Source organism: Gigantopelta aegis, chromosome 3 (genome assembly GCF_016097555.1).
Source record: "Gigantopelta aegis isolate Gae_Host chromosome 3, Gae_host_genome, whole genome shotgun sequence".
Classification (NCBI taxonomy): domain Eukaryota; kingdom Metazoa; phylum Mollusca; class Gastropoda; order Neomphalida; family Peltospiridae; genus Gigantopelta; species Gigantopelta aegis.
Window position 1 is genome coordinate 92,663,959 of NC_054701.1, and position 26,530 is coordinate 92,690,488.

The 26,530-nt window shown below is 35.5% G+C and overlaps 1 protein-coding gene across 16 annotated transcripts in view; it reads left to right on the forward strand.

Annotated features, from left to right (window-relative positions):
* The window catches only part of LOC121369350 (RIMS-binding protein 2-like), a 228,093-nt gene that overhangs the window by 158,293 nt on the left and 43,270 nt on the right, over nt 1-26,530 (forward strand). For 13 of the 16 annotated variants that reach the window (XM_041494356.1, XM_041494355.1, XM_041494365.1 and 10 more), the window contains exons 9-14: nt 13,730-13,852; nt 19,279-19,383; nt 20,607-20,657; nt 21,163-21,412; nt 22,594-22,686; nt 24,500-24,661. In XM_041494356.1, coding sequence (XP_041350290.1) covers nt 13,730-13,852; nt 19,279-19,383; nt 20,607-20,657; nt 21,163-21,412; nt 22,594-22,686; nt 24,500-24,661 — 784 coding nt within the window. Of the gene's footprint in view, nt 1-4,508; nt 4,698-13,729; nt 13,853-19,278; nt 19,384-20,606; nt 20,658-21,162; nt 21,413-22,593; nt 22,687-24,499; nt 24,662-26,530 lie in introns of those variants that run through there. The other 3 variants (XM_041494372.1, XM_041494366.1, XM_041494370.1) reach the window with 3 other exon arrangements.

Consider the following 26,530-nt stretch of genomic DNA (forward strand, 5'->3'; position numbering starts at 1 on the left):
GTATAAGGCCACTACACGGACTTCTCTATAACTAACACTAGTTTAATGATTCAATGGTTAGATCTGATGTATAAGGCCACTACACGGACTCCTCTATAACTAACACTAGTTTAATGATTCAATGGTTACATCTGATGTATAAGGCCACTACACGGACTTCTCTATAACTAACACTAGTTTAATGATTCAATGGTTACATCTGATGTATAAGGCCACTACACGGACTTCTCTATAACTAACACTAGTTTAATGATTCAATGGTTACATCTGATGTATAAGGCCACTACACGGACTTCTCTATAAGTAACCCGGGGGTGGGACACAGCCCAGTGGTAAAGCGTTTGCTTGATGCACAGTCGGTCTGGGATCGAACCCCCTCGGTGGACCCATTGGGCTATTTCTCGTTCCAGTCAGTGGTCCACAACTGGTGTAACAAAGGCCATGGAATGTACTATCCTGTCTGTGGGATGGTGTATATAAAAGATCCCTTGCTGCTAATCGAAAAGAGTAGCCCATGAAGTGGTTACAGCGGATTTCCTCTCTCAATATCTGTGTGGTCCTTAACCATATGTCTGACACCATATAACCATAAATAAAAATGTGTTGAGTGTGTTGTTAAATAAAACATTACATTTCATTTCTATAACTAACCCACTAACCCACTGTCCTGGACAGACAGTCCAGATAGCTGAGGTTGGTGCCCAGGACAGCATGCTTGGATGTAATTAAGCACAAAAAAATATATATATATAACAATATTATAGGACCATAAGGATTTCTTATAAATAAAAAATATTCCAAATAGAAACTCTCAACGCTTCATTTAGTGGGAAGGTAGAACGGATGTATATCACTGCTTGGAAACAGACTTGTTCTTGTGTGCTGCAATAATATGCTGGTTATAATGTTTATTTCTCTGGCTGCATTGCTTATAGTACAGCATGTGATTTTTTTATATTAATGGACATTTGTGTTGTGTATTCTTTTAAAAGGAAGTGTATATCGTTTCTCTGTATAGCAAACCCCAAGAGTGTTTGTGTGAATCATTAAAGAGGTCCTTACTTAATCCATCAGCTGATTCATATAACCAAGAGTGTTTGTGTGAATCATTAAAGAGGTCCTTAATCCATCAGTTGATTCCTATAACCAAGAGTATTTGTGTGAATCATTAAAGAGGTCCTTAATCCATCAGCTGATTCCTATAACCAAGAGTATTTGTGTGAATCATTAAAGAGGTCCTTAATCCATCAGCTGATTCATATAACCAAGAGTATTTGTGTGAATCATTAAAGAGGTCCTTAATCCATCAGTTGATTCCTATAACCAAGAGTATTTGTGTGAATCATTAAAGAGGTCCTTAATCCATCAGTTGATTCCTATAACCAAGAGTATTTGTGTGAATCATTAAAGAGGTCCTTAATCCATCAGCTGATTCCTATAACCAAGAGTATTTGTGTGAATCATTAAAGAGGTCCTTAATCCATCAGTTGATTCCTATAACCAAGAGTATTTGTGTGAATCATTAAAGAGGTCCTTAATCCATCAGTTGATTCCTATAACCAAGAGTATTTGTGTGAATCATTAAAGAGGTCCTTAATCCATCAGCTGATTCCTATAACCAAGAGTATTTGTGTGAATCATTAAAGAGGTCCTTAATCCATCAGTTGATTCCTATAACCAAGAGTATTTGTGTGAATCATTAAAGAGGTCCTTAATCCATCAGCTGATTCCTATAACCAAGAGTATTTGTGTGAATCATTAAAAGGTCCTTAATCCATCAGTTGATTCCTATAACCAAGAGTATTTGTGTGAATCATTAAAGAGGTCCTTAATCCATCAGCTGATTCCTATAACCAAGAGTATTTTTGTGAATCATTAAAGAGGTCCTTAATCCATCAGTTGATTCCTATAACCAAGAGTATTTGTGTGAATCATTAAAGAGGTCCTTAATCCATCAGTTGATTCCTATAACTATGAATATTGTCCGATATACTGACATACAAATTTACCATCTGTTCGTGTTTTGTTTAGTTACATCACATGTTGTGTTCTATCGACTCTTTACAATACCGGACCATTTCCGATATGTCAATAATATCTGCCAGTCCTCACCACAGCTCCAGACTCTATTTATTGACAGAGTAACAAAACATATGCTCTTTCATGTCCACTTCAAACTTAAAATAGAATATTTTCATTAAGGAAAATAATTTGTTCTTGGCTTTATGCTGGTAAATTGATGACACGGATATTTCATCGTGTGTGTGACTTGAACAGATGTTGACCTCGTGTATTTGTGCCGCACACTGGAAAACTTTTGCCGCTCATCAGAAAGTCACGAAGCCACCGGCTAGACAAATAATCAACATGCACAGAACTGTAAAATGATTTTCTTCAAAAACTCTTTCAGATGGTTTCAGGCAAAAATGAAATGGCTGAATCTAAAATGGCTTTTGTATTTTCAATTCTGTTGAAGTGAAATAAATACTTGTTGAAATATCGGTTTGCTATTTTATTGATTATGACCTTGTGTGAAGTTTATAAGAATCGTTCAGTTATCAGTCTGTGTTGATTGAAGACAGTGTGACCATGGCTATAACTCTTGATGTTGTCCACTTGTCAAACATTCCAAGGTACGGGGTTATCTCTCAAAAGAACAGTTTTCTGCAATTACTGGAAGCCAACTCAGATGTCAAGCAAAAGGTTACTTTTAATGTCTGCATCATAATTCTTGTTACTAAGATAAGAGATGATAACACAAAAATATGGCTGCTTTGCATATTTGCTGGAATTAGTTTTGCTGCTAATATTAGTCCTTTTAATGTGTAGTCCAGGCAAAATGACAGTAAATTGGTGTTTCTTGGCAGTGATTTTGTTGGTGTTTCACAATCATGGATGTTACAGCATCATTGGTTTTGATCATGTTACAAAATTTGAGGATTCAACAATCATTGTTTATTTTATCTGGAGGTGATGGTAATCACTAATTTTATTACTATTTTATAATCTGATGGACACAACAATCACTGGTTTTGTTAGTGATTTAAAAGCTGAAGTCACCACTATTTAGTCTGGAGGTCACATTAATTACTTTTTTCATTGTTTTGTAATCAAGAGGTCACAACAATCACTGGTTTTGTTGTTTTAAAATCTAGAGGTCACAGCAATCACTGTTTTTGTTATATGTTTTAAAATCTAGAGGTCACAGCAATCACTGGTTTTGTTATATGTTTTAAAATCAGAGGTCACAGCAATCACTGGTTTTGTTATTTTAAAATCTAAAGGTCACAACAATCACTATTTTTGTTATATGTTTTAAAATCTAGAGGTCACAGCATTCATTGGTTTTGTTGGTTATTTAGAATCTGGAGGAAACAGCAGTCACCATTTTGTTTTTAATAATTTAAGATCTGGAGGTCACAGCAATGATTAGCTTTGGTAGTGATTTAAAACCCGGAGGTCATTGCAATCATGTTTTTAGTATATTAAAATCTGGTGTTCAAAGCAGTCATGATTAGTGTTAATCACAGAAGGTCACAGAAGACATTGTTTTCAGAACAGGGTGGTGGTGACACTTTAATTGCATATATAAGCCAAGTTTCCTGAAACAGTATTGATGTAATTCAAGTTTGAGGGAACTGAGATGGTGTGGCTTTGAGGTAACTCTGAGATGGTGTGATTTTGAGGTAACTCTGAGATGGTGTGACTTTGAGGTCAAGTGCATGTCAAACAGTGTGGCTTTGAGGTCAAGTGCATGTCAAACAGTGTGGCTTTGAGGTCAAGTGCATGTCATATGGTGTGGTTGCCAGATACATTATGGTTGTGTTGTGAACAATCTGCTCTTATTGAACAATGGTATCTAATTTCTTTCTTTTTTTGTCAACTGCTTTCACAAAAAATTGTCACTGGATTTAACATTGTTTATGTTTTATTAATAAGAAAGAAATTGATTTCCGAGATTTTTCATGACAACATGACAACATGCAATATGAAAGAAATGTCAGCGTGTTATTATTTTGATGTTTTTTTATGTAGCAGTGTTGCACTAACAACAGATGGATTTTAATCTCAAGTCAATCTTGCAAACTCAGCTCAGGTGTGCAATCTTCTGTTTTCATGAGCAGTCTCGGCAGCTCATCATGCGTCCTCTGATGTCAGCTATCCATGCCTCATTGTATTAGTGTGGTCTGGAGAAGACCTGTATTCCTCAACATACTGTCTCCGAGTTCTTGCTCGGGATTCTTCCAATAGCTCACTCTTAATTGGTAAGCCAGTAATAATGACTTGGACACATTGGAAAATTCTTTTGTCTTCTTCACATTGGTGTAATATTTAATTGATTGTTTCCCTGTATTAATGGATATTCCCATCAAGCCAGTGGAGTTTGAGTGGTATTAAAAAAGCAACAGCTGAAGCTGTGGTTATCACACACAGTGAGTTGTAGTGAACAGTGAGGTGAGAATGACATTGATTGACAAACACTAACGCGCGATAATGAGGAATAACTCCACTGATCTGCATGGATGTAACGTGACATTAGCGTGTTGCTGTCACCGACTGTGAACGCACGGCGCCCGTAGATGGTTGTCGTGTTTCGAATGGACGTCGGCAGGCATTTGTTCGTTCTCCATCTGCACGTCGAGGTTCTTCGAATCATCAACGTTGTCTGGTGTCAGTTCCGAGACTTCCGCTTCAAGGTAATTACAGCTCTTCTGTTGTTAAGATAAAAAAAAACTATAGTTCTTCAGTTGTTGAGATAAATAATTACAGCTCTTCAGTTGTTGAGATAAATAATTACAGCTCTTTTGTTGTTGAAATAAATAATTACAGCTCTTCTGTTGTTGAGATAAATAATTACAGCTCTTGTGTTGTTGAGATAAATAATTACAACTCCTTTGTTGTTGAGATAAATAATTACAACTTTTCTGTTGTTGAGATAAATAATTACATTTCTTCAGTTATTAACATAAATAATTACAGTTCTTCAGTTGTTGAGATAAATAATTACAGCTCTTCTGTTGAGATAAATAATTACAGCTCTTCTGTTGTTGAGATAAATAATTACAGCTCTTCTATTGTTGAGATAAATAATTACAGCTCTTCAGTTATTAACATAAATAATTATAGCTCTTCAGTTATTAACATAAATAATTATAGCTCTTCTGTTGTTGAGATAAATAATTACATTTCTTCAGTTATTAACATAAATAATTACAGTTCTTCAGTTGTTGAGATAAATAATTACAGCACTTCTGTTGAGATAAATAATTACAGCTCTTCTGTTGTTGAGATAAATAATTACAGCTCTTTTGTTGTTGAGATAAATAATTACAGCTCTTCAGTTATTAACATAAATAATTATAGCTCTTCTGTTGTTGAGATAAATAATTACAGCTCTTCTGTTGTTGAGATAAATAATTACAGCTCTTCAGTTGTTGAGATAAATAATTACAGCTCTCATGTTGTTGAGATAAATAATTACAGCTCTTTAGTTGTTGAGATAAATAATTACAGCTCTTCAGTTGTTGAGATAAATAATTACAGCTCTTCTGTGTTGAAATAAATAATTACAGCTCTTCAGTTCTTGAGATAAATAATTACAGCTCTTCAGTTCTTGAGATAAATAATTACAGCTCTTCTGTTGAGATAAATAATTACAGCTCTTCTGTTGTTGAGATAAATAATTACAGCTCTTCTATTGTTGAGATAAATAATTACAGCTCTTTTGTTGTTGAGATAAATAATTACAGCTCTTCAGTTATTAACATAAATAATTATAGCTCTTCTGTTGTTGAGATAAATAATTACAGCTCTTCTGTTGTTGAGATAAATAATTACAGCTCTTCAGTTGTTGAGATAAATAATTACAGCTCTCCTGTTGTTGAGATAAATAATTACAGCTCTTTAGTTGTTGAGATAAATAATTACAGCTCTTCAGTTGTTGAGATAAATAATTACAGCTCTTCTGTGTTGAAATAAATAATTACAGCTCTTCAGTTCTTGAGATAAATAATTACAGCTCTTCGGTTCTTGAGATAAATAATTACAGCTCTTCTGTTGTTGAGATAAATAATTACAGCTCTTCTGTTATGAAACTGAAAGTAAGTAATTACAGCTCTTCAGTTGTTGAGATAAATAATTACAGCTCTTCTGTTATGAAACTGAAAGTAAGTAATTACAGCTCTTCTGTTGTTGAGATAAATAATTACAGCTCTTCTGTTGTTGAGATAAATAATTACAGCTCTTCTGTTGTTGAGATAAATAATTACTGCTCTTCTGTTGAGATTATAAATAATTACAGCTCTTCTGTTGTTGAGATAAATAATTACAGCTCTTCTGTTGAGATTATAAATAATTACAGCTCTTGTATTCAGATAAATAATTACAGCTCTTCTGTTGTTGAGATAAATAATTACTGCTCTTCTGTTGAGATTATAAATAATTACAGCTCTTCTGTTGAGATTATAAATAATTACAGCTCTTCTGTTGTTGAGATAAATAATTACTGCTCTTCTGTTGAGATTATAAATAATTACAGCTCTTGTATTCAGATAAATAATTACACCTCTTCTGTTGTTGAGATTTGGATTTACTGCTCTTTACTTTTAAAGATAAATAATTACAGCTCTTTGGTTATTAAAGTAATAATAGCTCCTCACTAATAAAAATAAATAGTTTCAGCTCTTCAATTAGAAACTAAGATAAGTATCATAAGCCCTTCACTTATAAAAATAAGTAATTACAGCCAGCTCTTCTATTATAAAGATAAGTAATTACAGTTATTTTACTTTTATCGATAAGCAATCACAGATCTTCACTTATAAAGATAAGTAATTACAGTTGTTTTGCTTTTATCGATAAGCAATCACAGATCTTCACTTATAAAGATAAGTAATTACAGTTGTTTTGCTTTTATCGATAAGCAATCACAGATCTTCACTTATAAAGATAAGTAATTACAGTTGTTTTGCTTTTATCGATAAGCAATCACAGATCTTCACTTATAAAGATAAGTAATTACAGTTTTTTCGTTTCTAAAGATAATTAAGGTCGATGACAGTCACTTTTTGCACCCTTGTTTTGGGTTCGTACACAAATAAAACATTATTCAATGGTAATTTTTTAATATGATATATTTAACATCTTTTAAAATTTAAACAATATTTTTGTCCAGATTTATACAAAACAAAAACATACGGACCTGTGTCATCTGCTGGTCATAAAAATTTGACAGGGGTCAAGGTCAGTAGACCAGTTTTTATTTTAATGTGGCAAAACATTGTAATAGTACAGCTAATTTTGAATTTGAATGATGTCAGTATTCCAGTGACGTCACTTTATGTCTCCTTACATTAACACTAAACTGGGTACATGATGTTTCCGCTTTCAGAACACTGGGAAAATTACAATGCAAATTTGCTATTGAATTCTTTTTTTTTTCGTACATTATTAATGCACCTGGATGTGTTTGAAGGAAATTCTATAATTAAAAAATTGTACCATTTACGAAATTTGGATTTCAAATGAAATTACGGTGAGATATGTTATATTTATTGTATACGAAGCCAAAACAAGGGTACGAAAAGTGACTGTTGTCGGCCTTGATCACAAAGATAAGTAATTACTGCTCTTCGTTTATAAAGATACACCGTGTAAATATTGTAAAATAATTTATTTTAACATGGAATTTATTTTTGTGTTTTTCGTGAAAATAAATTCTAATAAAGGCTGATGAAAATGGGACATATATATTTAAAATAACAACACACCCTCATTAGTTTCTGCTGTAAGGGGCTAGTGGGGACAAGACATCACTCGAAACATTAAATGATAAAAAAGAGTTTAACCAATGAGGAACATGATGTATAAGTACATTAAGGCTGGTGGTTACTTGGTTTGTAGCCCAGTACTGGCTGTAACCGAGACCGAATGCTTGGTTTGTAGCCCAGTACTGGCTGTAACCGAGACCGAATGCTTGGTTTGTAGCCCAGTACTGGCTGTAACCTAGACCGAATGCTTGGTTTGTAGCCCAGTACTAGCTGTAACCTAGACCGAATGCTTGGTTTGTAGCCCAGTACTAGCTGTAACCTAGACCGAATGCTTGGTTTGTAGCCCAGTACTAGCTGTAACCTAGACCGAATGCTTGGTTTGTAGCCCAGTACTAGCTGTAACCTAGACCGAATGCTTGGTTTGTAGCCCAGTACTAGCTGTAACCTAGACCGAATGCTTGGTTTGTAGCCCAGTACTAGCTGTAACCTAGACCGAATGCTTGGTTTGTAGCCCAGTACTAGCTGTAACCTAGACCGAATGCTTGGTTTGTAGCCCAGTACTAGCTGTAACCTAGACCGAATGCTTGGTTTGTAGCCCAGTACTAGCTGTAACCTAGACCGAATGCTTGGTTTGTAGCCCAGTACTAGCTGTAACCTAGACCGAATGCTTGGTTTGTAGCCCAGTACTAGCTGTAACCTAGACCGAATGCTTGGTTTGTAGCCCAGTACTAGCTGTAACCTAGACCGAATGCTTGGTTTGTAGCCCAGTACTAGCTGTAACCTAGACCGAATGCTTGGTTTGTAGCCCAGTACTAGCTGTAACCTAGACCGAATGCTTGGTTTGTAGCCCAGTACTAGCTGTAACCTAGACCGAATGCTTGGTTTGTAGCCCAGTACTAGCTGTAACCTAGACCGAATGCTTGGTTTGTAGCCCAGTACTAGCTGTAACCTAGACCGAATGCTTGGTTTGTAGCCCAGTACTAGCTGTAACCTAGACCGAATGCTTGGTTTGTAGCCCAGTACTAGCTGTAACCTAGACCGAATGCTTGGTTTGTAGCCCAGTACTAGCTGTAACCTAGACCGAATGCTTGGTTTGTAGCCCAGTACTAGCTGTAACCTAGACCGAATGCTTGGTTTGTAGCCCAGTACTAGCTGTAACCTAGACCGAATGCTTGGTTTGTAGCCCAGTACTAGCTGTAACCTAGACCGAATGCTTGGTTTGTAGCCCAGTACTAGCTGTAACCTAGACCGAATGCTTGGTTTGTAGCCCAGTACTAGCTGTAACCTAGACCGAATGCTTGGTTTGTAGCCCAGTACTAGCTGTAACTTAGACTGAATGCTAAGCACAGTGGGGAGGCATTATGACCACTACTCTGGTAACCTCAGTCCTGGATGAGACGAGAAATGAGATGTCCAGGATAGACTACTTGAACCTTTTAAAAACATTTTTATATAAACCCCAAAATAAATGTAAGTAACATGTCCGATGAATCTTAATGACATAGAATGTTCAGGTTGAATGAGACCTGTAGCCATTCAGTCACTTTGACTGTTCATATCGATGTGAGTGTCATATTTGGTTTAAAAGGTTTTCTGTAAGCACTTGATTTATCCATGTCTAACAGGTGTTATAGATACTTAGATTCTTAATAACAGTGATATTACTATGAATACTGTGGGGGTGATTCTGTTGCTAATAATTCAGTACCAAGGATACTGCAGAGTGACATTGTGTTTAGAAAGGTTAAAACATGAGTTTAAATGTTAATTTCTGTATGCGTTTCAGTCAGTAAGCACATAACATCTATCATCACAAGTGGAGATGATGCTTTTTGTAATCACAAAGGAGAAAAAACCTGTTTGTCATCACAGGACTCCATCCCCATAACATATTTTTACACTTACCTTTGTTTGACACCCAGTGTTAGATGTGTATACTGTGTTAAACATTCATTCATGCTTTCTGGGCATGAGTTCGACCTGTACCCCCCTTTCAATGGTTAAGGTTAGTTTTAGGGTTAGGGTTAATCTTTAGAGCCTTGATATAGAGGGGTACGGATCGAACTCTTTCCGCTTTCTGTATCCTAAAACAAAAATCCCTACATTGAATATAATGGGTTGATATCTTGGGAATATATTGGGCAATATGGATGTGATTCCATGGTGATATAGTCCATGGCTATCACTATGGATATTGTGAGAATATAATACTATTAGTTAAATTTCTGATGTCTGTTTTAAGGTTCCATGGCTCAGATAGATAACATCTAGGATATTGTTAGAGTATAAAACCATGTGTTACAACTGGTAAAATTATTTCTGTTTTAAGTATTGTTACTATATGGATGCCATGCAATAGCTCAGATAGATAACACCTTGGATATTGTCAGACTAATACCACAGGTCACAACTGGTGAAATGATTTCTATTTTAAATAATGATACTGTACAGATGCCATGTCATTACTCAGATAGATAACACCTTGAATATTGTCAGAGTAATACCATAGGTCACAACTGGTAAAATGATTTCTATTTTAAATAATGGTACTATACGGATGCCATGTCATTACTCAGATAGATAACACCTTGGCTTTTGTGTGAGTATAATACCATGGATTACGATTGGTAAAATGACTGTGTTAAAAAGATTTATGAAAGCCATATGTCTGGGCTTACTGGTAGGAAGAGATGCTGAAATCTCCAATTATGAGCCGTCACTTGTCTGTTTGGAAATGTGAAATTAACCAACATCCGCTCTAGACAATGAAAGCAATCTCCTGAACAAAATGGTCAATTATTGAACTACTACCACGTTTAACCACGGAGCTGGAAAATTGCTCAGTGTTGAGTGATTAAACAGAGTGAGAAACTGCACTCTGTTTGTACTGTCACTGTACTCTCATTGACATACTAACTACTGTTATTGTACTCAGTTTCTGACATACTAACTACTGTTATTGTAGAGTCCATGACATACATGTTTTGCTCTTATTATACTGAATATATGACTTAATTATACTGCTATTGTACTGAATATGACATACGATACAAACTTTTATTGTACATAGTATGTGACATACAGGCTGTACTGTCATTAAAGTTCATGACTTAATAACAGTACTGTTATTTTACTATGTCTATGACATATTTTACTATGTCTATGACATATTAATTGTACTTTTTAGTAGTGTCGTTAAACAAAACAAACTCTTTTTTTCTTTTTTTTTAATTAATTGTATTGTACCAAATTTATGACATACTAGCTGTACTGTTATATTGTATTGAGTATTACATGCTAGAAGTCCTGTTATTGTACTGTAAAAAAACAAATGTTTTGTTTAACAATATCACTAGAGCACATTGATTTATTAATCATCGGCTATTGGATGGCAAACATTTGGTATTTTTTACATAGTCATAGAGAGGAAACCTGCTACATTTTTCCATTAGTAGTAAGGGATCTTTTATATGCACCATCCCACAGACAGGATAGCACATACCACGGCCTTTGATATACCACTTGTGATGTACTGGCTAGAGTGAGAAATAACCCAATAGGCCCACCGACGGGGATTGATCCTATTATTCTAGACCGATTGTGCATCAAGCGAGCATTTTTCCACTGGACTACGTCCCACCCTGTTATTGTACTGAATCTATGACATGCTAGAAAAACTGTTCTTGTACTGATTCTGTGAAATACTAGATGTACTGTTATTACACTAAGTCTATGGCATACTATAGTACTGTTATTACACTAAGTCTATGGCATACTATAGTACTGTTATTACACTAAGTCTATGGCATACTATAGTACTGTTATTACACTAAGTCTATGGCATACTATAGTACTGTTATTACACTAAGTCTATGATATACTATAGTACTGTTATTGCACCAAGGCTATGATATACTAACTATACTGCTATTGTACTGAGTATGACATAAAGGCAGATAGGTGACTATGGTGATATGTAGAGAGGCAGACTGCCAGGGAAACAAACATACTTCTTATAAAAATTTTTATCTGAAACCTATAGGGAACCATGCGATAAATAAGTTAGGTAATGATGTCTTAACAGGTATTGACTTTTTGAAGTGATCAAGCTTCAATTGACCGTGACTAACACCCCAGGTTATTGTCAGTTTGTTCAGCTCGTTAGAGCTGGTAAGGAACACTGCATAAGAACATCATTGTACACCCTGAGACCTGTGACCTGTCACCAGGTGTTAATTCTACTCTTATAAATTTACTCTTATATGGTGTGTGTGTGTGCGTGTGGGTGGGTGGGTCACAGTGGGGACAACACCACTGAGACATCTGTACATTTTCCATGACCATTGTCCAGTGAAGTGGACAAACCTATAACTTAGATATCGTAGCTCTATTTTATTCTGGTATTGAGAATATACGTCGAGTAAATGGGTGCAATGAATTGTTCCCAGCCCAAATCTTGCACCCACAAGTTGGACTGTCCATACGATCAGTTGCTGCCACTGCTGTCAGTAAGTGTGTGTGTGTGCATGCATTTGTATGCATGTGCTTGTGTGTGTGCATGTGTGTGCATGTGTGTGTGTGTATGTGTGCAAGTTGTGTGTGTGCAAGTTGTGTGTATATATGTGTGTGTGTCAGTATATGTGTGTGTGTGTGTGTGTGTGTGTGTGTGTGTGTGTGTGTGTGTGTGTGTGTGCAAGTTGTGTGTATATGTATGTGTGTGTGTGTAGATATAAGTTTGATCCTATCATAACTTTGTTATCTTAGAATAAATACAGTTTTATTGCCGATTCACACTGTTTGTGCATGCATGTCCTTTGTTTTTAGTTCATACCACAATGAACCTAAATGATATAACAGACATTCTTAATTGTCTATAAAAGCTATTTCTCATACACAGTATTAGTCTCTATTTTTCTTCTGCCCCACTCCCTGGCTATGTCAGAGTTCCCATTCCCAGTATTAGTCTCTATTTTTCTTCTGCCCCACTCCCTGGCTATGTCAGAGACTGAATCCGTGGTGGACGTGCCTGAACCCTTGTGGATAGGGGCACGTTAAATGAGTTCCCATTCCCACTCTATTTTTCCTTTCATTGATCAGGAGAGATTTAACAATTGCCTGATGTGCATTAGGTCATAATATTATAATTATGTTGTTCTGTATATAATAATTGCATATAAAAGATCCCTTGTTGTTATTTCATTGTTGTAGTGTATGTGTCAGCAGTGGGTATTCTCTGTCACTGTCTACCTGTAGATCAGGTGTTGTAGTGTATGTGTCAGAAGTGGGTATTCTCTGTCACTGTATATCAGGTGTTGTAGTGTAAGTGTCACAAGTGGGTATTCTCTGTCACTGTCTACCTGTAGATCAGGTGTTGTAGTGTATGTGTCAGCAGTGGGTATTCTCTGTCACTGTCTACCTATAGATCAGGTGTTGTAGTGTATGTGTCAGCAGTGGGTATTCTCTGTCACTGTCTACCTGTAGATCAGGTGTTGTAGTGTATGTGTCAGCAGTGGGTATTCTCTGTCACTGTCTACCTGTAGATCAGGTGTTGTAGTGTATGTGTCAGCAGTGGGTATTCTCTGTCACTGTCTACCTGTAGATCAGGTGTTATAATAACTGCATGTTACACTGCAGATGGCCATAGAGTTATTTCTAAACATACATTCCTTTCCTTTCTTTCTTTCGGTCTCATTGGCCCTGTTTCATTTAAAACTTAATTTACAGCTACACTGCTTAGACAGGATGTGATTTATGCACATGACAGAGCGAAATGTGAATTTCTTGAACCAAACACCTTTCGCATTTGTGGGTTATTGATTTCAACGTACGGCTGTATTCTTCTACATAGCAAGTTTCTCCATCATCGGTATATCTTTTCCTTCTAAACAAGAAACGTGATTAGGCTTTGTGTCAGCTAGTGTACTTGCATGTCATTTATGGTGTTTTTTTGTATATTCCAGGTTAATGAGGAATGTAGCACTCTGCGAGTGAGTCTCGCTGAAGCTCAACACGAGCGGGAAATCGCTCGCAATGAAGTCTCCAATTTGCATTACAAAGTCAGCAGTCTCGAAAACCTAGTCAAAGTAAGTCTAGTGTAGTCTAAATAAACAGGAATGGGAAATCACTCGCAATGAAGTCTAATTTTCATTTCAAAGTCAGCAGTCTTGAAAAGCTAGTAGTCTAATGTAGTGTAAACTAAAACAGGAAATCTCTTGCATATTTCTGTTATAAAGTCAGCAGTGTTGAAAACCTACATGTAGTTCAAGTAATTCTAGAGTAATTTAAATAGAGTTAGTCTTTGCACATGTCAATAATAATAATAATAACAAACTATAAGTCCAACAGGATCAGAAGAATAAAATAAATGATCTTGATTCATGTTTGTGGCATTGATTAAGTTTAACCTTTCTTATTTTTTTATATATCTGAAATGTATTTGAAAAATGTAAATGCTGACTAAAAGAAAACACAAATTTCCAGATGCATGTGTGTATAAGAAAACTCCTTAACTAAATTAGGATCATATTTGTTATAGCAGTGTGTTACAGTCACTTCATAAAATATGTATCTCAAGACATAAAAGAGTGATTTGGGAAAAACAAGTCAATTACAGTAATCTGTCGAGTAAATTCCTTCTGCACAACATGACCTATACATGTATTTGTTAAAGCAGCATTCGTATTATGCGATTAGTCACACCAACTGTTGCATGTGATTTGTCAGACTTGCAAAAATGAGAACATGTAAGACTAAAGACATTCCAGTTTAGATGTAGGTGTTCTCACAGTGTGATTTGATTGCATGCAACAAGTCAGTGACTGATTGCGTAATGAGAACATGTAAGACTAAAGACATTCCAGTTTAGATGTAGGTGTTCTCACAGTGTGATTTGATTGCATGCAACAAGTCAGTGACTGATTGCGTAATGAGAACATGTAAGACTAAAGACATTCCAGTTTAGATGTAGGTGTTCTCACAGTGTGATTTGATTGCATGCAACAAGTCAGTGACTGATTGCGTAATGAGAACATGTAAGACTAAAGACATTCCAGTTTAGATGTAGGTGTTCTCACAGTGTGATTTGATTGCATGCAACAAGTCAGTGACTGACTGCATAATGAGAACATGTAAGACTAAAGACATTCCAGTTTAGATGTAGGTGTTCTCACAGTGTGATTTGATTGCATGCAACAAGTCAGTGACTGATTGCATAATGAGAACATGTAAGACTAAAGACATTCCAATTTAGATGTAGGTGTTCTCACAGTATGATTTGATTGCATGCAACAAGTCAGTGACTGACTGCGTAATGAGAACATGTAAGACTAAAGACATTCCAATTTAGATGTAGGTGTTCTCACAGTGTGATTTGATTGCATGCAACAAGTCAGTGACTGATTGCGTAATGAGAACATGTAAGACTAAAGACATTCCAGTTTAGATGTAGGTGTTCTCACAGTATGATTTGATTGCATGCAACAAGTCAGTGACTGATTGCATAATGAGAACAGCCCTAAAAACCTCACACCATTTATGTACATATGCTTAGAGACTACATGGAAAAATTGTGTCACATTTGAGTCTGGAACCAGATTTTAAAGGCATAATAAGCATTTTTCACTGTGTACACGTTTATTATAGTTTATAAAAAAATATAAAGTTTCTTTTGTTTCACAACACCACTAGAGCACATTAATTGACTAATCATTGGCTATTGGGCGTCAAACATTTTGTAAAGTTTAAAGGTTTTTTTTGTTTAACAATACCACTAGAGCACATTGAAAGATGTTTAACTAAAAAGACATAGAATAGATAGAGCTGTAGTTTCCAACAGAAATACAGCGAAACCCCTTAAAACTAGACCCCTTTGTAAACTGGATTTTCCTATAAACTGGACATTTTTTTTACAATCCCTCAATTTGTAAATGTCAGTACAGAACAAAACCTCTCTAAACTGGACACCTCTTAAAAGCAGATGTTTTACTTGACCCATGGGTGTTCGATTTAGAGGGGTTTCACTGTGTTGCATTACAAAATTGTTTTGTTTAATCAGATTGTCGTAACATGTTTATCTGGCCACTTTTGTCAGTCAGTGCAGCACACAAAGATACATGTGAAAACTATAACATTAGTAACAGTATGTGCTGGGAGCTAATCATTACAGTGTAGTCACGTGTAGGGTAAACAACTGTCCTGTTATTTAACTGTACAAAACAACATTACACACAGCCCATATGTAACAATAGTAACAATAGCACTGGTACCGGTAATTAACTACCTGTCTCGTGTAGTAATACCTGAGAGGTGGTGTTGTATTGACCTGTCCTGTTATGTAACTGTTGCAGCTGACACTGACCTGTAGGTGTAACCGTTTCTCCTGCTGATTAATAACAGGAGTGCGGTTCAGGGTAATCAGACTGGGAGGAAGTGTTGTATTGATTCACATGTCCTCATGCATCTCATCTGTGGTAAGTAGTTTTGTAGGAGGCCTAACTGGAAATGAAAAGCAGAGTTACACAGCAGTTAACCTGCAGCATTTGACCTACCAATTAAAGACAGTGACATGATAGTTGACATACCAAAGGCATGGTCACACAACAATTGACCTACAAAAGGCAGGGCCACACAACAGTTGCCCTACTAAAGACGGAGTCCCATGTCAGTTGCCCTACTAAAGGCAGTCACATAACAGTTGCCCTACTAAAGATGGAGTCCCATGACAGTTGCCCTACTAAAGGCGGAGTCCCATGACAGTTGCCCTACTAGAGGCAGAGTCCCATGATAGTTGCCCTACTAGAGGCAGGGTCCCATGACAGTTAACCTACTAGAGGCAGAGTCCCATGACAGTTAACCTACTAGAGGCAGGGTCCCATGACAGTTAACCTACTAGAGGCACAGTCCCATGACAGTTAACCTACTAGAGGCAGGGTCCCATGACAGTTAACTTACTAGAGGCAGGGTCCCATGACAGTTAACCTACTAGAGGCAGAGTCACATGAGAGTTAACCTACTAGAGGCAGAGTCACATGAGAGTTAACCTACTAGAGGCAGAGTCCCATGAGAGTTAACCTACTAGAGGCAGTCCCATGACAGTTAACCTACTAAAGATGGAGTCCCATAACAGTTGCCCTACTAAAGACAGGACCATATGATATTTGCCCTACAGGAGGCATAGTCCCATGACAGTTGCCCTACTAAAGACGGTCATATGACAGTTGCCTTACTAAAGGCAGTCCCATGACAGTTGCCCTACTAAAGACAGGGTCATATGACAGTTGCCCTACTAAAGGCAGGGTCATATGACAGTTGCCCTATTAAAGGCAGAGTCCCATGACAGTTGCCCTACTAAAGACAGGGTCATATGACAGTTGCCCTACTAAAGACAGGGTCATATGACAGTTGCCCTACTAAAGGCAGAGTCCCATGACTTTTGCCCTACTAAAGACAGGGTCATATGACAGTTGCCATACTAAAGGCAGAGTCCCATGACAGTTGCCCTACTAAAGATGGAGTCCCATAACAGTTGGCCTACTAAAGGCGGAGTCCCATAACAGTTGCCCTACTAAAAGTGGAGTCCCATGACGATTGCCCTATTAAAGACAGGATCATATGATTGTTGTCCTACTGGAGGCAGAGTCCCATGACAGTTGCCCTACTAAAGACAGGGTCATATGACATTTGCCCTACAGGAGGCAGAGTCCCATGACAGTTGCCCTACTAAAGACAGGGTCATATGACAGTTGCCCTACTAAAGGCAGAGTCCCATGATAGTTGCCCTACTAAAGACAGGGTCATATGACAGTTGCCCTACTAAAGGCAGAGTCCCATGACAGTTGCCCTACTAAAGACAGGGTCAAATGACAGTTGCCCTACTAAAGGCAGAGTCCCATGACAGTTGCCTTACTAAACGTGGAGTCACACAACAGATGACCTACTAAAGGCAAAGCTGCAGGACATAAAATACAATGTATGCATTGTTTGTCCATTCCTCATCAACTGACACTTATTACCATGTGTCATTTCAAATAGTTAATTGTATTAGAATGAAGAAAATTATTTCTTCTCATTTATGGCCAGAATTCCTCATTCAGTTTATAGTCCAAAATATCAGTAACAAGTGTAATATGGCAACTGTGTAGCTGCTTGAATGAACTAGTTTTCAGGAGAAATTAATTGTATAATGTATTTTGAGGCAGTATTTTGTTGAGCCACTAACTAGGTCAATTGCCAGGCAAGCCTGCCTTTAACATTCCCATTTCACCAATCAATTTCCAGTTAGGATTACTTCATTATTCATTGTGTTACTTACCTAACCACGGGAGAGCCATTCCGGTCTACAGAGGTGTGAGCCTCCATTTCTCTTTTAATTAACACTTGAGATGTGGGCCTCCACTGTCGTCAGAGCCAGTAGTCAGACACTCGAACAGTCTACTTGTTTACTTAACGTGCCCGGGTTCAGGGATTCTAGCACTGCTTATACCCTCATTGCTGATAGACTGCCACCACGTAATCAATACAAAACACTATCTTGTAATTTGTAAGGTCTAAATCTTAACCCAGTGTTAGGAAAGAGAGAAAGATTTGAGTATCGTCTTGGTGAAAACAATTGCCTTAAAACTGTAGAACTGTTAGCAATGGAGTACATAGACTACTAAAAAAAATTGAATGGTTTGTGAAAAAACCCCAAATTGAATCCCGAGTGAAAACCATTCTGATTTAAGTTACATCTACGATACAGAGGAAATAGACTGAATTGGGGGTTTTAAAGTGCATTAATTCACATAGCCAAACTGAGTGGCAGGTGGAGGTGTGAGGTATTATGGGTCAATACCTCTCAGTAGATCCATTTAATCCAGTGGGTTGTTTCCCTTCCTGACAATGATTCCAGGTTTGAAACTATAGTCATACACCGACTGCATGAACCGTGGGCTGAGATTTATTGTCGTTTGTCATTAAACATTTATTTCCTTTCAGACACATAATGGGAATAAAATATTTTTATTGTCTAAATTAATGGCAGATCTTAGGTAACTACACAATACGACTGAATGAGATCAGCTGAGTCAGTGGATATAAAATTCAGTTAAAGTCTATACTTATTGATTTTATGTAATTTGTTTGAAACATCTTGCAATAAATGAGATATATTTACAAAGTTACATTTTCTACAATGACCAATTGAGCTAAGCCTGTTACATCTTATTGTTTAACGCTGACCAATATTACATGTAGATTAATACATTTAAACAAGGAAGTTGACTTTTCTTTGTTTTTATAATTATTTAAGTTTGTATATCATTCATTTTAATGTGCATGTATACATTTAATAACATTATTTTTTTTACTTGCTCTAATAATAAGTAATAAATTAACATTGTTTTTTCAGTTGTTTATTTTGCATTTTACTGATATTTCTTTTTTGTGTTTCCTGATGTGTATTTAGAGTTTTTCTGATGTTTATTGGGAGATTTATTTATGTTTATTTGAATTGTTCTGATGTTTGTTTCAGGATTTGCAGCAGTCTACGGCTAAGCTGCAGCAGCTGGAGTATGACTACCAGGTGGCGCTGCAGAAAAATGAACAGAAACAGGAAGAGATCAATCGTCTTCATCAGGTTCCAGTTTTATCTTTCCTTCAGTTTCTTTACACAAATAATCATTTATCATTCCAGCCAGTGCTCCACAACTGGGGTAACAAAGTCTGTGGTATGTATTATCTCTTGCTGATAGTAGAAGCCCTTGGTGTGGCGGTAGTGGGTTTCCTCTCTGATTATCTGAGCAGTCCTTATAGCCATGTGTCTGATGACATATATACATTGTAACCATGATTACAATGTTTTGAGTGTCATTAAATAAAACATTTCTTCCTTCCTAGATTGTTCTACCATTTATGTGAGTGGAACATCATTAGATGATGTCCTAGCTGTTGGCATTAACATAATCCTAGAAATGTTCCCAATTTAAATGCTGCACTACAGGAGGAATTTGACAGGATCCCCAAATTGTCAATGGACATTTAATCCAGAGCATTTCACAATAGATGAATGCATGCCTAGAGAACTGCAATGGATTTTTTGCATTATTAATGAATTAACCTGAATTTCACAAGTTCATCCATTGTTGTTACTGGCCTCGGTGGCGTCGTGGTAGGCCATCGGTCTACAGGCTGGTAGGTACTGGGTTCTGATCCCAGTCAAGGCATGGGATTTTTAATCCAGATACCGACTCCAAACCCTGAGTGAGTGCTCCGCAAGACTCAATGGGTAGGTGTAAACGACTTGCACCGACCAGTGATCCATAACTGGTTCAACAAAGGCCATGGTTTGTGCTATCCTGTCTGTGGGAAGCGCAAATAAAAGATCCCTTGCTGCTAATCGGAAGAGTAGCCTATGTAGTGGCGACAGCGGGTTTTCTCTCAAAATCTGTGTGGTCCTTAACCATATGTCTGACGCCATATAACCGTAAATAAAATGTGTTGAGTGCGTCGTTAAATAAAACATTTCTTTCTTTTCCATTGTTGTTTAACTTTATCTCGTTTAAGCATAAGCATTTTTGGCAATGTTACATCAGAAAATTGAATTTATTTATCCACTCAATATTTACACCGTTCAATTTTTCTTGTATTGTGTTGAGTATCTCCTGCTTCTTTTGAACAATATGTATTTACAAAATTTCCGAACACATGAACAAATAGTTTAAGCTTAGTCTGGTGATATTTACCATGCCACTTACCTGTCTATATGTGTTAGTCTAGCTACTGATTCATCTGTTTGTTTCATCAGTTAGAACTCTACAAACGTGTTGGTCAATAAACTAACTGGTTATTGTTTTGTTTCAGTCGCAAGATGAAGCTCGTCTTCAGCATGAAAAAGCTGTGACAGAATTAAAGGTATTGAAGTACACATATAGTACAACACTTACGTGTAGATTCCAAGAAAGAGACAAATATACTTGGACATGAATGTACACAGATAGAACTTATGCCAATTCCTGTCTTAATTTTGAATTGAAACCTTCCCATTTTTGATCATGTTTAAAACGTTAAAGTAAAAATGTCTAAAAATATTTATGCAAGAATTCTAAATTCATCCTTTCTGGTGAACAGCCAATGTTTATTCTGATTTTCATTAATTATATATATACTTTCAATATTTATTTTTTTTCCATTATCAAAAACAGTTAATGAATTGTTCAATAAAATAAATAAAATAAAATTGAAATGATTTTATAAAATTTACTAAATTTTTAATATCTGCTCCGTTGTTATAGAGCCAACAAATTTACCTAAGTCACTGATATGGATTTTTGGCAAATTTTCAGAGATAAAACCATCCATAGATTGGTTATTTGTTTATATATATGAGATAAAAAAAAAAGTTTTTGTTTGTTTTAAGATCCGAATCCAGGATCTTGAGCGGCAGTGTCATCAACACAAGCTACAACAGCAGCAGCTGACTGCAGAGCTGGGTCGTCTCCATAGCGACGACCGTGTGTTGAAGCCGACAGTGACCGTGTCGGCGGAGATACAGACTGAGTCGCCCTCATACAGGACAACTGGTACAGATGCTCCACACTTACCCTTCTCCCCTCCCAACTTCCTGTCTTCCTACACCAATCAAAACGACCAAAGACCCGATTTACAAGGTGAGGGGTATATTGTAGAGATTTTACAGTCATCACAGTCACCTGCTCTAAATCATAAAATTAATATGAGCATTTTCGTAATATGAAAAATGCTACTGATGTATCAGTGCAATAACTACTTAGCATGTTTGGTCTATATTTTGAACCAATACAACCACAAAGAATACAAAATAAAACAAAAATACTACAAACAAAAAAACCGACACAACAGACATATGCATCTGTTGAATGAAAGCATTGTTTTATGTTAATAGAAATTAATCATGTACTTAAAATAAATGCTTTCTGGACAATGAAACAAACAGTCCACAAATTGTTGTTGTTGTTGTTGACACTAAGCAGATATACTATTTTAGCTCCATGCTAAATAATTTTGGTGGTGCTCTGCATAAAAGATGAAGGAATTTACTACTAACAAAACATGGCCAGCATTCACTGGTGCAATTGTCAAAACAATTGTCGACTTCTTTTCTTTATTATCTTTTATTAATATGAGACAAAATAAGTAAATTTAGTGAAAACAATTCAGCATTTCCTGTTTGCAGTTAATCTTGTAATAATTGGTTTTACTAGACGCATTAATAAAGTGTACATTTTAGTGTGTACACTGTACCTGTCGCACGCATTTTCACCGATATCATTATGCATTATTTTCATGATTTACAGTTTAGGTACTTGATATCTTTGAAGGTTACTTTCTTTATTATCTTTGATGTCTGCCTTTACTTTTTTATCATTGACATCAACCTTTATTTTCAGTTTGATTTCTACCTTAAGTTTATTTTACATTTTTTATTTATATTCTGAATTATTATTTTACTTAATTCAGGTGTGGTTTAGCTACATGTACTTTGTTAGTTTAGTTAAATACTCTTACAGCTTCAAGTTGTATTTAATGGAAGTGGTAGTTATTTAACTAGTTTAGTGCAATGATAATGCTTTAAAGGAATAATGTTGTTATAGATATGAAACATTCCAAATTATTTTAATTTGACTTGTTTTCTGTATAAAGATAGACCTATAAAATTAAAGCTTGTGGGTTTGGTGCATGTCTTTAGTTTTGGGAATATATCTGCTTTTGTGAATTTTAAATAGTTCTTTGAAATTCACTTTCAGAAGAAATACAACCGTTTGTATCATTATCATTTCACTTAACAGATTGCTATTTTTTTGTCCAACAGAATTTTACCATTCTTCAAACTTTAAACTGACCAACTCTGAACCAAACAACAATCAGATAGTCCCCTCTGACTCTAATAAATCCCTTGACACAGGTGAGTCTACAACAACTACCAATTTTACTAGCCTGTCCCTCTGGACAAGGACAAATATCTAGACATGCTTGAGCGAACACAGATTTGTATAAATAACTATATTATCTTGTCCCTCAGGACAAGTAGAAATATCTAGACATCCTTGAGTGCACACAGATTTGTATAAATAACTATATTATCTTGTCCCTCGGGACAAGTAGAAATGTCTAGACATGCTTGAGTGCACACAGATTTGTATAAATAACTATATTATCTTGTCCCTCTAGACATACATGTACTAGAATGACGACCAAGTTGTGTTTAAATAACTTTAGTATTTTGTCCCTTTAAAGGATGAGATGCAGTCCAGTGATCATTAAGTGACTAGAAACCTTCTGCAAATTAAACTTTGTCTTAAATGAACATAGTTCTCTAAAAACAAGGTACAGGTATCGACCCTATAGCTGAAACTGGCAGTTTCTTGCTTACAATATTCATCTCTGTACTTCTGGCATGTTCTTGGTCATCTAAATATTTATAAAGTCTCAAAACAGTATCATGGTATGACAGTTTGACATATGTCAAACCTTTGTTATTGTATTGTCATAAATACTTTATAGAAAAAATCCTAGTAGTAAATCATTGTGATGTGAGACAACTGAGAACAATTCTGATGAGTTGTAAAACTTCAGGCTATTAACAATTAATCCTGAATAATACATATACATATACATACATACATACATACATTTACACTCAAATATTAACAATTTTTGAGTTATGGATCAAGTGCCAGGCGATTTTACAGGTGATTGTGCAACTCTGATATAAATTTCATATCACCAGATGTAAAAACATTTTTACTAAATATAATAGTAGACATAGATGATATATAATGTTACACAGTAACTAAGTACTTTTAAATTTGTGTTGCATCACAAACAAAACCTGTAACTAATAGTGCATACGCCTGATACAGAACAATAACATTTGCTGTATACCAGTATTTATAACTGCTGCATAGTTACGGAGGTGATGTTGTACAAATGTCTCCAGAAATATTCTTGTGTGCAGACGTTGGCGCTGGTATTTTTATTATGGACTGTATTGATTATAATCCTCTGAGTATTCATTTGCTCACTGCCTATATAATTAGATATTACTTATTCAGGAAACAGTGGTTATCATAATGATAGTGGGCTCACTAAATTTAAATACTAATTGCTCAGTATTTTAACAGCTGTCAATCAAACATCTTGCATATTACATTAAAGTAATTTTATACCATAGGAATTATACCCAGTGTTTGTGCTAGGGTGTCTTTAAGCATCTGTTAATTGTTAGTTGCTTGGACTTAGTGAGATAAAATAGAAAACAGCTGTATTGATTCTTCAGTCTTATGGTACTTCATGCATCATCTGTTTTCATTAAGTTACCTTATTAACTTGTTAAACTTTAATCTAGTTTGCTTTTTGTTAATAGAATACTTATTTATGTACAAATACTTAACAAGCTTATTGCTAGTACATAATATGTAGATTTAATTTTGATCAAATAATTTAAAAAACTAAATGTCACGTTTCAACCAATGCTCCAAACTGGTATATGAAACGTCAAGAGTATCTGCCATCTTGAAAAAACCCTCACTATTGACCTAACAGTAGTATATCATAACATAATAATTAACCAAATACACATTATTATATATCCAAAGATTTTTTAAGTTGTCTTTTATCATTTAATTAATTCGTATTGGATCTTTAGCTTTTTATTATTTTGGAAGCTTTTTGTTTTTTGGTTGCCTTTTCATCCTATAATAACTGCTCCCCATCAGGTTTTGCTGAGGAGGAAAATGAGGAAGAATTAGATAGCTACAATAAAGCCTCCCCTGATCACAAGAGTGATTGTGGGGATCCAGAACTCAACGAAATTGCAAAAAAATTAAAGGAGCTTGCTGTCCCCGATTCTGATGATGAAATGAGCAGTTTGGTGGAAGGTGCTGCCCTCTACATTCTCTTTCTGTTGTGACTGCTCACTGTGCTTGAGTACATGTTCTTGTTATAACAATTCAGCAGCAAGCTTGTGTTCTTTCTGCATGGTTTTCATGTGTTTAATTCACTGTTTTTCTGCAGCACTTTGTTATCAGAAGTATGGCTGCAGTTATAAATATTATAATTGTAGATATGTTTAATATAGAGTAACTTTTAGTAAATTATATTGTTATTCTTAATTAAAAATATATGAATTAGAAGTCCAAAGATATATTTTTTGTTTGTTTGTTAAAGTCTACTGTAGTAGGCAAATACATTTTTTTTAAATACATAATAGATGGGTAACTTATTTGGGGTTTTTTTCATTTAAACAAATTGTGTTTTTTGGGGGTTTTTTATTAAATTCAGATCGTGCAATATCCTGGATTTAAATTATTTAGTCATACATATTTTTAATATTTGGTCTGAATCTATCTTTCTTCCAGATATTAGTACTTCTGACAGCTCCTAATTGCAATTAATATTATTTAAACGTTTGCCTTTCTAGTTATATATTTTTATTATGATTTCTTTCTTCACGTTTCATTGTATTAATACTTTAATAATTTTAACCATTTATTTTAAAGACTTTATATTATAATGCGTTCTTTTGTTTATGTTTTATTTTTAGCTCTTTTTGTTTTTTACATTATGAATTCTTTAACTATACTGTATAGCATTTGTTATTAATTCTACAATTTTGAATAGTATTTTATACAATAGAGTTCTCCTTCAGTTTATTTTCTTAGCTTTTAAATCTTTTAAACAATAAATATTGATTTTTGTTTTACATACTAATAGCAAACAATGGTGGAAGTATCAAAATAGATACAGCAACACTAACAAGCTGAAATGTCATTTTCAGCTGAGTGTCTTTGATCGTATGTTTGACTACGAACTCTGATAAATGTTTCTGCTGTGGTACATATGAAGAGAGCAATTTGTGCCTTGATGATCTGTTACTTGCTGGATTAGCTGCCTTTGTTGTGAACAGACAGAACACATTACGTATCTCTGTCACAGACGCATTTGTCACCTAACAGATTCATCGAGAGGTGGACAGGATGTTAACTGGGTTCTCTGGTGGTCGTTAACAACCATTGATTTATCCTCATTTAATATACGCACCACATTACAAACTAATCTGTCTTTTTTCCCCTATTTTAGTTTACAAAATAATCAAATTTGTCTGGTTTTTTGTTATTCAGTTTAGACTAACTGAAACTAATTTTATCAAAGTAGTAGTTGCACTATTGTCGGCTTTGCATTTTAGCCACTGGGTAGTGTGAATAAGATTCAATTTGTTATTATACAATACACATTCATTATTTGTCTTTTGAACTCACTTCATGTCAGTCCACTTCTAAATTCTTCTTCTGTACTAATACACTTGTTGATATGATATTTTTTCTTCATTTCTGCACAGTATAATATGTTTATCTATTACTTGTTTATACCATTAATACTAACTACAAAGAACTGAGTCTTGGCATTAGTTGGTTCATACATCTAAATTGTTTGGTGTATTATTTTTGGTACCATATCTCTGTGTACCAGCTATATATGTAGGACTTCCTAGTTGTTTTTTTGAGTATCAAACGTCAATTCTGTGTACTAAAAAGAGTTCATGTTTAAACAAAAAATTAAATTGTTGCCTGTAAATATATGCTAATACATAGGTGTGTTTTAATATGTCTTGTTCTGGAAATGTGGGCTTATGTTGGTGTGATTAATATGTATTTGCCATGTTCTGCAAATGTGTGATGTTGGGCATCAATGTTTGTTCTGTTGTACAGACGTCACTGGTGTGTGCTTGTTTTTAGTGGTTAACCCTT